Source organism: Rhynchophorus ferrugineus, unplaced genomic scaffold, assembly GCF_030347505.1.
Source record: "Rhynchophorus ferrugineus isolate W39M unplaced genomic scaffold, kcgeb_rfMv2 rfM8, whole genome shotgun sequence".
NCBI classification, from domain to species: Eukaryota; Metazoa; Arthropoda; class Insecta; order Coleoptera; family Curculionidae; genus Rhynchophorus; species Rhynchophorus ferrugineus.
This window is the reverse complement of record NW_027472587.1, coordinates 33501176-33514710: the sequence shown is the minus strand read 5'-3', so window position 1 is coordinate 33514710 and position 13535 is coordinate 33501176. Positions and strand designations below refer to the sequence as shown.

Genomic DNA, 13535 nt, shown 5'->3' with positions numbered 1-13535 from the left:
TCTTTGTTGTAGATAAAGTGTTAAAAGTTGTGAAAAATTAAAATTTACAAGCTATAAATTTCAATGGCGTACAGTCGCTGTTAATGGTTGATGAAGTCGATGAAACAACAATTTTTGTATGCCAATTAAAACAATTGCATTATTTTAATGAAATTACTATAGAATAACAATCAAACGCTCAAAGTTATAATTGAGGACATCAGCGTATCTTAGTTATAATCAATACATTCAGTGGATCTATGTCAGTGGATGACCCACCTTAAGGATAGTCGGCCCAAAATAACTGTGAACTTATGTCATTATATTTTATGATGTTACAACTTCTCAATGTTGTCGCATCAACTTTTATTTGATTTTTAGTTAATTTTAACATATTACGGATCATCAGTGTTACAGTCACTGTTAAGGAGCGACGAAACCAATATTTAAATATGTTAAATGCACCTTTTTAATGAATATGTAAATTTCATGAGAAAACGATATCAACGGCAACCGTGTTAAAACTTATACCGATGTTGTCACGTGTATTTTTCTTAAATTTTACCCATTTTAAACCAATATTTTACGTCTTTGCGTCAAGAATCTCGGGAAATAGTTTGAAAACCGCTAGTTTTATTTTTATCGACTTTGTTTTAGATAATTAAAAGTTGTTCCAATGAAAAGTCACAAATTACGAGTTATAAATTTGAAATGTAGATGAATTTCTGCAATCCGTCCCATTTCGTAAAGTTTCCTCTCGAGCGGGGGAATAGGAAACCTTCGAGAGTAAACGAATTTCGTCTCATCAAAAGTTTCCAACTCGATATTGCCATTTTTTCGACGTAGTTGCCCGGCCGATTGCTGTTTAAAGTTGCTTTTTGTTTTCTTTGCAGATATGGCGTAATAATGTTATCGAATAAAGAGATTCAGCTCTGAGGCTTGGCGGAAATATGGAGATAAATGGCGCGAGAAAGTTTTATCGCAGCTGCTCTACCAGGTAATGTATAAAGTGTCATTTTTTGTCGTCTAGCTCGCAAATTAAACGGTTTCACGTCAGAAGATATTTAAAATAAAATTATATATGGCGTAACGGAGGTAATTTATGTATTATAATATATTACATGTAGATTACGTATGGTGATTTATATCTTGTCTGATCTTAGCGTTATAGCTGGGACCAGATATGGTAAAGTATTAGGAATATAAAAAAAGAAGTATAAAATTGAAATAACGTTCGTTTTGTTTCTTAAAAGTGTCAGCTGGCTCTCCTTTCTCATTTGGTCAGTCTAAATAAATCTTATTTAGGAAATATTATAACTTTTCAAAACTGTTTATACTAGATGAATTCATACTGTCCTGATTTTGTTTCCTTTTGTTGCTATAAATAACTGGTTTATCAAATCCAACAAAATTTTGCTGATAAATTTGAGGAGTGTCTGGATAATGATACATGTTAAGCGGATGAGCTATTCCAGAGTTTTGGGAATCATTGTAATAGTTAATTATGGAGACTAAGAAACTTCGAACTTATTCTTATATCCATCACAATAAAACAAGCAGCTTTTCCATCACTAAGTGGTCTAGATATGTTGTGATTAGTGTCTGTTCCCTCTAGCTCTGTTAATTTTTTGCTGTCTCTGCTGTCTTGTTGATATTGTTTTGATAGAGGTTTTTCATTTCTTCTGCATCTTCCCTAATACATTCATCCTAGGTTCTCTTAGATCGAACACTGACATTTTTCTCTACTCCATCTTTGTTTCCAACATTCCGTCTATTTCTATATCTGGATACTTAAATATATTTAGTTGTTCTATTTTTACATCTTCAGTTTGAATATTTAATTATTCCAGTTCTGTTACCACCATCACTTTCATTTTGTTTTGATTATTATTCAGTATTTTCTTACTGAATCACTACATCTTTTTAAGATCTTCTGTAGCCGGTCTGATTAATTAGGTGTTATTAGTACATTATCCATAAAAATTCCTACCGTCATTGCTATTTTTTCCATATTTTATACCTGTAGTCCTATTATTTCTATTTAATATTTCATTATTGATGATTAATGATGTTTAAAAATAAGATTTAAAGATGTTTAATTTTGAAAGTGTTATTGGCAATGACAATGAAAATGGTACAATAATCCACAGAAAAAAAAGTCTGAAGCAAAAAGAAGAATTCATACACGTCACATATTACTCAATGATTCTTGGGCCTTCTAAATATATGGATGCCCCTGTTAATCTTCCTAGTCCTAATTTAGTACTACCTTCAAATACTGACACGTATCAAAATTGCATAATAATTGAGCGGTTAATTTAAAAGTTATAATGGTTTTAGTGGAAGAACTCTTTTTATTTTTAAACCAATGCATCATGGAAAAAGTTGATGAAAATAATGATAAAATTGAACGAATAAGCTTTGAAATGATTTATTAGTTTGGTCTGGGACTTAGTTAGTGCTGCGTTAGTTCTTGTTCGATTAAGACAAATTAATGTAGTATATATGAAATGGAAGGAAAAATATATATGAATACAAAGAGTAAAACAATGTCCACATAATAACTCAAATTAAGCCGTACATATAAAATGTTATCTTGTTGTTGCTAAATTGAAAAGAATACGTTCTTAAGATTAAGCATTTAAATTAAAATATGAGTTGAAAAAGTACGATATGTGAGATATACTAAAAAACTCCTGAAAAAACTAAAAACATTTATAATTTTTTTTAATGTAAAACAATTTACAAGTAGGATTAATTATTATAATAACAGAATTATTAGAGTGGAAACATCCTTATGCGACTCTAATAATGACATCATATAGATTTTTGGAGACTTTTGTGAGATTTATGATTTGTAGGATTAATGATATCATTTTGAGGCTTGCGCCTCAAAATGATATCTCAAAATAAGAATAAAGTAAAGGGATTTTTCATGTTTTCCTTACGCAAGCATTTTCACATAAGTTTTCAACACTAACGAGTGATATATACATTTTTATTAAAACATTGCTAATAACGTCGGGAATTATTGACAGAAAACAGTCAAAACAGTCGATAGTCAAACAACTAGCGACTGAAAATAGTATTTACTATTTTCAGATAATTTTGTAATTATGCTATGGATTAGTTTTTGTTTCTATGTATAGGTAAAAAAAAGGTATAATAAGGTATATGTTTAATTGTTATATAGTATTTATGGTTGTTGTACATCTTTAGTTTTTAGGTTTTGTTTAAGTTCTATTGTATTGCCTATATTTATTATAGTATTATATTATTTATATTATTTATATTATTACTATATTATTTAAAAATAGTAATTAACACATTAAAATACAATAAAACATTTGTGGCTATTTTTAAATGATTAACAATCTTGAAAAATATCGTACCAAAATGCTGCTATATTAATATATAATATATTGTTACTTACAAGCAAACTACCGAAAAAAGCATCTACATATATTATATATAAATCTATGTAAGTATAAATAGGGTACATTTTTGTTAAAGTCGCGGCTAGGACGATAGAGCCAGAACGTTAAAATTCAATCGAATCAAACAAGTAGAACCAAAAATGCTAACTAAACGTATCACTGAAACAGTTTATAGTAAATGGTACCAAAATCAGTCGGATCGAAAATAGCGACTGAAAGCAGTCTACTGAAACAGTCACTGGTAAAAAGTAGCAATATCAGTCGAACCAGAAATAGCGACTGAAACAGTCGATAGTAAAAAGTAGTCAATTACTAAATAGTCGATAGTCAATTTCAGTCGATAGTTTCCAACATTAATTGTTACTAGACGTTGCTGATTAACCTACAATTTTCTTTTATAACAGCCTTTGCGATTTTATTAATTTCCTATCTGAAGGTATTGGTGCAAATAATTGTTGTTATAATACCTGGGTGCATTTAAAGTATCTCTTAGGAATTCTTTCTTGAGAATATGGATTTTATTTATATTACTTTTATTTTTTGTAATAATATTTTCATAAAATTTGCTTATACAATAGCAATTAAGCTCTAAGATTTCAATACAGTTGACGGTTTTTAAGTTATTTTTAATTAAAGATGTTCTTTTCGTATTTCCTTTTTCCGCTACCATTTTCTTAATTTCTCTGGAATTATTAACTCCTTTAAACTGAATTCCTGTCGAACTATTAGAGACAGATTTCTAAATATCTAGGACAAGTTTTCTTTGGTTCTAAATCTAATTGTTCGGTAGTTTTAAGGGCACGTTTCGCTGAATTTTATTGTTGAGATTTTCATTTTATTTTGTTCGTTTATTTGATAAGATTCTGATCGATGGTATAATTCCGTCACTTTAGAGCTTCTAAAATTTCTGCGGAAAATTAAACCGAATAATTTAAAATCTTTGAAGCCAGATTTAGACTATATTTGTAGGGAGTCCAGATAAAATGGTAGTCGAGTGGAGCAAGATCCAGGCTATACGCCCATCAAAATATTCAAGCCAATCTCTCTCAATCATTGTGAAGTGTGTGGTTTAGTCTTATCATGATGGGAGTCTAGTTGCCGTGTTTATTCGTTTTGTTTCAATCGTATTAGTTATTGATAGTAGAAAGTCTAATTAATAACAGGTCAATTGAAAAGTCCCCGGCCTACCTAGTATAAAAGTAGTAGTAAATACCAAAAAAAAAAACATTTTTTTGCCAAAATTATGTTTCTTATTTAACATAATTCCCTTCAAGGGTGATACACTGATTATAGCAACCCTCCACCTTTTCGGTACTATTTTTATAGTACGATTTGTCCTTTGCTTCAATTGAGATCAACACTTGAGATTTGAGATCAGGAAATAGTCACTGGGGGCCAGATCTGGGGAATGCGGTGGATGAGGAAGCAATTCGAAGCCCAGTTCATGGATTGACACGGTGCATTTTCTTGGTGAAGGAGCACTTTCTTTTTCTTCAAATGCGGCCGTTTTTCGGCGATTTCGTCCTTCAAACGGTTCAATAACGCTATGTAATAGTCGCTGTTGATGGTCCTTCCGTTTTCAAGGTAGTCAATAAAAATTATTCCAAGCGCATCCCAAAATACAGAGGCCATACCGTTGCCAGCAGGCTATTGCGTTTTCCCACGCTTAGGACAATCCATAGTTTATTGATTTAACCTATTCATTAATAAAGTTAAATTTCTAGAAATATTTTTTATTTTAATTTCTGACAATCCGAAAAACTTTATCCTGAGTTTTAAATTCGTTAAAGCGAATTCACCATCCTATGATGGCATATAAAGTAGCGTAATTTATATCGTCTGATATTTTCTATGTAGAGTATATATCATGATTTATATAATGTCCGATTTTCTTTACATTGTCGCTGGGGCTAGACGGGCCGATGTTTTACGGAAAAAGGAAATATGAGAAGTCAAATAACATTAGTTTTACTTCGCCCAAGATGGCTGGCAATTTTACTGACCGTTCTCGCATTTGACAAGCCGGAATAAATCCCGCTTAGTACATATAGACGATTTGTTTTTTTGCTATTCATTGGGTCTTACATTCACAAATATTACTATGGTTTTTGTTAAATTTATATCATGCAGTCTTGTCAAATGTACTAGTTTTACTTTATACAATTGACAAAAAAATGATACTTCAGTACATCAATCAATCGAATCGCATAAGCATAGCACATGAGTGTTTCTTTTCGGTGTCGATGCAGAACCCAAGATATTTTCGCTATTGGAATTGTAGTAGCAAATCTAATTTTCATCGTTAGTTATAATACGCTTCTGAAATGTCTCCTTTTTGCCTTCTGATAAGCTGGAAAACTTTATTATGAAAAATCGGTATTACGTATTTTATTACAATTATTTTCCTTCGATAGCTGCTACTTTTCACATCTTTCGCATCTTCCGCTTCGAAAGGATTCTGTATATTTTGAGGCTATATATGAATCGACCCATTTTTTGGTGTCTTCATGAGAGATGAAGCGTTTCTCAGACAGGTCACGACTTATATGTCGAAACAATCAATAATCAGAAGGAGCAAGGTCTGAAGAATACGACGGATGGAGTAGTATTTCCCATTTTAATGTTTCCAAGTATGTTTTCACCAATTTTATCATATCTGGCCGAGCGTCGTCATGCTGAAAAGTAAGATTATTATGTCTTTACTCGTATTCAGGCCAATTCGCGTAGTGCTAGGCTTAGACGCATATTTTGTAGTCGATAGCGATTCTCATTGACGATTTCTTCAAGTAATGCATTTAAATCATTGTGTGCAAATTTGTTTCCCATGGTAAATTCTTAAAGCATGTAAAGCTATTCGTTTATATCTAATGGATGATCACATGAGTATGATTCAATTGTACTCAACAGGTTAGAAGAGTTTGTGGAGATCTGCCGTTTACCAGGCTCTTATTTTCAAGAATCATTCAAGTGATTTCCAAATTGCAAACAGCTCAACAGTAAAACTATGGATTGTTTGGGCAGGCTGAAAACTAGAAAATTCTCTAAAGCTCTTTAATCCATCGGTGTTTTTGGCTTAAGGTATAATCTGATGGGAGGAAGGAAAGGAGAAGGAAAATGTTGCTATGCGGAAATGTCTAAGGGCTAGTTAATTTATATTGATGACTAGCCTTGTTAAGAAGTTGACGAATTAGGTTAATTTTGGTTATTTCTTTATTGCCGGTACCTATACCAATTAAGTAGATTTGTGAAGAATAATTGTTCGACTTGAGTGTTGAAACATAGAAGAGTAACACACATTGTTTTGAAAAAGTAAGTGTATTTCTCTTTTCTTATTAACGAAACAATTTAAATTAAATTACATAATTCTAATGAAATAACCTAACTTAAAAATACAGATGGAATGGTACATAAAGGTGAAGCTTTTATGTCTAGGATTACGAATGTTTCAAGAGGGAAGCTGTTTACAAAGTCACTAGTCAAATTGAATTACCTCTTATAGTTTCCAAGTTATTAACCATCCAATATTTTTTTTAACTGTCCGTTGCGTTTTCTTATTTCGGTCAAAACTGAAACTGACATTATAAATTGTGGATTTCGTCCAAATTCGCACACACACTATATGTTTCCTAGTGGTACTTGTCTTAATGCTAACTTGTAAACTTTATGACGAGAATCTTTTTGTTTCTGTTTTGCTCCATATATGACTGATGATCTTGACGGGTTGCTAATTGTGCTTGATGGAAAGAAGAGTATATCTGCCAGAAAATTCGTGAGTTCACCCACCATTTGGGTGTTCCACTGCTATTTTATCTTTCAGTAGCTTTTACGCTTTCTTGATGCTTCTCCTCCAGATTCCTCAGTGGATTGTATACAAAAGCAGTTTGGTCTTCCAGTTTCTTCTGGGAGACTTCAAGGGTGGAAGTTCTTCACGAGGGCTCTAATGCTTATTATCCCAATTAAATTAAGGTTATACATACAATATGTATATTATCAATACTAGAGTATATTTAGATTTTGTAAGTCATCTCTCTTTACAAACTATATTTTATGGATATTAGTTTAAATATATATTTTCTAGATACAATGTAGATACATACTGTTACGGGTTAAAACTATGGATGGAAATATGAAATATAACAAAGACTGAAATATTGTTGCGTCGAAACAGGTCCCAAGTTAATTCAGATTGAAAATAGCAACAGTGCTGTAATATCGGTTTAACATGCACAATCCATTTGCGGCAGTCATTTAACGTTGACTAATTTCGTAAATAATGGGAATTTCTTCTTTTCCAATAAAATAATAATTTAAAAAATGTTTATAGGTGTAGTTTTAATAGAATTATTAAAAAAATAAAATAAAAAAGATGTCCGTATATATATAAAATGTAGTCTAGATGTGACTGAGAGACTATATTGTGACTGAGCCCAAACAGAATGATGTATTATAGAAAAAAGGTATGTGAAAAGTTACAAATAGCATTACCGTTATTTTATCTGAGATACATGGCAATTTTACTGACCCTTTTCACGTTTGACAAGCCGGAATACACCCCTTTCAAAAAATATGGACAATTTGTCGTTGAATTACGATGTTAATAATGACTCTAAAATTGAACATTTTAAACCACCTCATAATTCTGTTCCCCATAATCTATTATTTGCCGCCATTATCGGCTTCTCACAACAACGTATTGTGCAGAATATGAGGAACATCATCTTGATGTTAATATGTAAATGTTGTATTTTTTGGATAACACTTGAACACGTCGGAGACTCAAATGAATCAAAGTATTTAATCTTACAGTGCAATGAAGTGTATTTAATGCATAATGACAATTAATATATGAACATTATTTGTATAGAGACTAAGTAAAGACCATAGCTTTTTATTTACCTACATTTTTATTAGTTTGCTTATTACTAAGTTTTGCTGCATTCACAATATGTTATAGTTTATTAATTTCCCTTCTTTTGAGTTATTCTTTAAAATTGTTTTTCACTTCATCTAAGAGTATCGCTTTACTAGAACATTACAACTAGGTTGGTCAGTAAGTTCTCTAATCACTAACTATTTAGTAGAATAGCCAAAAGCAGAAGTTAAGCTATCGTAGATGAATTTAGTTTTGGAAATTTTAAAAATACACAGACTCCGAAAGCGTCAGAAAATATTAGGGTCCATTTTTAGCTAGGAAACAGGATCTTCCTTCGTAGATTTTTTTCGCATTATTTTTCATGAAAATAAAAATTTTCAAAATCCTTATTACTAATTTGTCGTCATATTTCCCCTTTTGATTCAAAGTAGTTAGTAAACTTTATTATTTAGTTTATGTATATTGTATATATTAGTAGTAACACAAACCAAATTTTATAGACTTATAGATAGTCCGCTACATATTCTAAAGCATCAGACAGCATTCTGCTTCTTATTCAAATTCTATGTCAAATGCTTACAAATTCTTCAAAACATTTAGAGTGATAATAATTACAAAAAAAAACAAACCAAGTTATTGATATTAAATATTTTGATAAAGTGCATAAGCTGTTTTATTGGATATATGTTTTACTGGACTCTAAGTAGGAATTCTAATGTTAATTTATTTTAAAAGTTTAATGATTTGATATTCTTTCTGAATTCATATTTAATATTTTTATTAAGCTTTAAGCATTTCTCGAAGCATTTGTTTCATTGAGTCGTTAGACAATGTAATGAAGCCTTTGTTGTAATGTCAATAACACGATATTTCCATGAAAAACAATTTTCATCATAGGAGACCTTCCGTAGACTCACTGTATTTATAAGATCCGTATATTGGAAAATTGTTGGAAAAAGGGTTTTTGCGTTGAATATGGAAAATTTTGTCATAAATTTTTATGAGTGTAACAAAAATTTTCCCGTTTATATTTTTTATATTTGATTTTCTTTACCCTTTCCTTGTTACTTAATAATAAGCAACCCAGAATATTAACACTCGTTATCATTTTATATGGAATAATCAGTCAAATGGTTAGAATATCCAATAACTCTACCGCAGAATTAGTTCATAAACGATTAAGGCATGTCTCGTATGTGGTTCATTTGTATTACATGAGCATTGTTTATTGATATTAGGTCTTACGATCTCACATCTACATTACCGTTCACGGCTAATAATAGCAAAGGAAATCGTGATCCATAAAATTTTTAATTTTATGTTAGAACATATGTATCAAGTATATTTTTCGGTGTCTTCAATACTTTTTTGTCAGAAGTAAATAAACAAAATACCATGTACTACCACATATAAGTATACATTCAAAGCATGCATAGTACTACCTTTATGCCTAAAATGTTCTATGGACTAGTATCTTTGAAACCCTTTTTTTACAGGTATATATTGTCTAGCTTATATATATATATATATATATATATATATATATTGTCTAGCTTATCGTCGAAGTAGGAAATTGATCTGAATATTGATAATAAATGTCTTCAATATAGATATAGTTCAAGAAATCGATAAAACCTATTCTTTTACTCATATCTTATGGCCGAAACATGTATAGTATGAGTTTATTGAATACGTATATTTAAAAATATGCAACTTTAAACCTGTATATTAAAGAAAAGAAGTTATTTTTCCATCAAGCTTATATATAACAAAATTTCTATTAAATGTATCATCTTTAAGTGAACGAAATGTCCGTTTTCATAGGGTAAATCTGAAAACAGATAGCTATATTTGTAAGTAAATAAACAAAATACGATGTAATACCACATATAAGTATATATTCAAAGCATGCATAGTACTACCTTTATGCCTAAAATGTTCTATGGACTAGTATCTTTGAAACCCTTTTTTAAGCACATTGCAGACATGTCGCATATAATTACTCATTTCTAGCCATTGCTGCCATGCCAAGATGAGGGTTTTCTGTTTGCAAATCTTGATACTAGACTAGTATGCTATTTGTCTTGGAGCGAGAGTATATGACTGCCCACTCCCTGCAGTTCAGCAGCCAAGTGGTTAATGTGGCTGGTCTGGTTTAGCTTGACAGTTCTTGCTGGATGACTGAGTTTCTTCTTTCACTGTTCGCAGATTCAAATCTAGGTACACATATTTACTGTTTATATACGGTGGAATATTGAATACATTTCTCATCATTTTACTATGAAATCTTTCTAGCATTTCGATGTTATTGTGTTTGGTTGTACTCAATAGCTGTATGCCAGATGTCCATACAGTATAAAGTATCAGTATAATATAGTAGAATCAGTATAGCTTTTTAGATGGCTATTTAAATGGTATCAAGACCTGGTGACGAACTGTAACTTGCGTCTGTTTAGTACCTGATCTGGAGCCTAATAATTAGTAAAGTGACCAAAAACAATTCAACTTTTCAGTTATTTTCAATGAAACCAGCAGGTTAATATTTTCATCTACATCCTTTGTGAATAAATTTCAACCTGTTCATTTCTTGGTTGGTGACGGTAAAAGGTATATATATATATATATATATATATATATATATATATATATATATATATATATATATATATTGTCTAGCTTATATATATATATATATATATATATATATATATATATATTGTCTAGCTTATATATATATATATATATATATATATATATATATATATATATATATATATATATATATATATATATATATATATTGTCTAGCTTATCGTCAAAGTAGGAAATTGATCTGAATATTGATAATAAATGTCTTCAATACGCGTTTTTTTAAATACCGTAGATATGGTGACTGGTAGCAGATATATCTATAGATGTTTATTTCATTTGGTCATTTTTCAGGTATATATTGTCTAGCTTATATATATATATATATTGTCTAGCTTATCGTCAAAGTAGGAAATTGATCTGAATATTGATAATAAATGTCTTCAATATAGATATAGTTGAAGAAATCGATAAAACCTATTCTTTTACTCTCATATCTAATGGGCGAAACATGTATAGTATGAGTTTATTGGATACGTATATTTAAAAATATGCTACTTTAAACCTGTATATTAAAGAATAGAAGTTATATTTCCATCAAGCTCATATATAACAAAATTTCTATTAAATGTATCATCTTTAGGTGAACGAAATGTCCGTTTTCATAGAGTAAATCTGAAAATAGATAACTATATTTGTAAGTATATTTGTATATTTGTAAGTAAATAAACAAAATACGATGTAATACCACATATAAGTATACATTCAAAGCATGCATAGTACTACCTTTATGCCTAAAATGTTCTATGGACTAGTATCTTTGAAACCCTTTTTTAAGCACATTGCAGACATGTCGCATATAATTATTCATTTCTAGCCATTGCTGCCATGCCAAGATGAGGGTTTTCTGTTTGCAAATCTTGATACTAGACTAGTATGCTATTTGTCTTGGAGCGAGAGTATATTAGACTGCCCACTCCCTGCAGTTCAGCAGCTAAGTGGTTAATGTGGCTGGTCTGGTTTGGCTTGACAGTTCTTGCTAGATGACTTAGTTTCTTCTTTCACTGTTCGCAGATTCAAATCTAGGTACACATATTTACTGTTTATATACGGTGGAATATTGAACACATTTCTCATCATTTTACTATGAAATCTTTCTAGCATTTCGATGTTATTGTGTTTGGTTGTACCCTATAGCTATAGGCCAGACGTCCATACAGTATAAAGTATCAGTATAGCTTTATAGATGATATCAAGACCCCTGTTTAGTATCTGATCGGGAGCCTAATAATATATATATATATATATATATATATATATATATATATATATATATATATATATATGTATATATATATATATATATATATATATATATATATATATATTGATAATAAATGTCTTCAATATAGATATAGTTGAAGAAATCGATAAAACCTATTGTACTCATATCTAATGGCCGAAAGATATATAGTATGAGTTTATTGAATACGTATTTTTAAAAATATGTTACTTTAAACCTGTATATTAAAGAAAAGTAATTATTTTTCCATCAAGCTCATATATAACAAAATTTCTATTAAATGTATCATCTTTAAGTGAACGAAATGTCCGTTTTCATAGGGTAAATCTGAAAATAGATAGCTATATTTGCTGTTGTTGTTATTACCTGTGTATAGAGGTCTGCAAGCATAAATGATGTATTACAGGTTTGGAGGCTTTTGTGAAATGGCTTCGGTAACAGCGTGGGTATACCGTTTGTGTTGCATTATAGAGGGATTCTTTTGTCAGTTGTATTTGCCTGACTCGTGTATATATCGAAGCGAAAAGTCAGCCGGCCTTTATTTATATTCGACACTTTACGCTTTCATTAAATAATATGTTGGTACAAAAACGATGTAAAAATATTTGAAAGAAAAAACTGTTTACTGTATGCTCAATTGTTTGTTTATAGTAGTAATTGTCGAAGAAAACTTTGACCTAAGTTCAGATGACACACCAATATATCTGACACTAAGTGAAAATATATAATATATAACAAAAGAATGAAATCGATGTACTGAAAAATTGAATTCAAGTAAATGTATCCCTAAGACCGCCGAACAATTAAATTTTGATGCAGAAACTTTTGTTAAAATGCAGAAATTATCATGATGCCAAAACCTGAAAAATGACCAAATGAAATAAACATCTATAGATATATCTGCTACCAGTCACCATATCTAAGGTATTTAAAAAACGCGTATTGAAGAATAATAAATTATAGAGAGAAAAAACTTAATATTGGCACACAAGTTTACGTTTATGAACAAACCTTCAACAATTGATCAGGTTTAGAATAACAGGTGTAGTTGAAAAAGCCTATGAAGGTAAAAAGGTATGTTCAACTATATTCTTAGACTAGCGACCCGTCCCGGCTTCGCACGGGTGCAATGCTGATACTAAATTAAATACACTACAGAAAAAATATGAACGTTGTATATAAAAACATAGCGGCCCGCTCCGACTTTGCACAGGCATAAAATATATATGCCTATGTCACTCAATGAAAACATGATTAAAATCGATCCAGTATTTTTGGTTCATTCATTACTGCCCTTGGCCTGCACGCATTAAATTTGGAGTAAAACAATTCCTCTTCCCCTATACTTACTATG

At 30.5% G+C, this 13535-nt stretch overlaps 1 protein-coding gene across 1 annotated transcript in view; it reads left to right on the top strand.

The window, feature by feature from the left end:
- LOC143201100 (uncharacterized) overlaps window positions 1-13535 on the top strand; it is a 196398-nt gene that overhangs the window by 110478 nt on the left and 72385 nt on the right. Inside the window, exon 2 of the mRNA XM_076411945.1 lies at window positions 873-976. Within this exon, the coding sequence (XP_076268060.1) occupies window positions 930-976 (47 nt within the window). The 5' untranslated portion in view covers window positions 873-929. The remainder of the gene's footprint in view (window positions 1-872; window positions 977-13535) is intronic.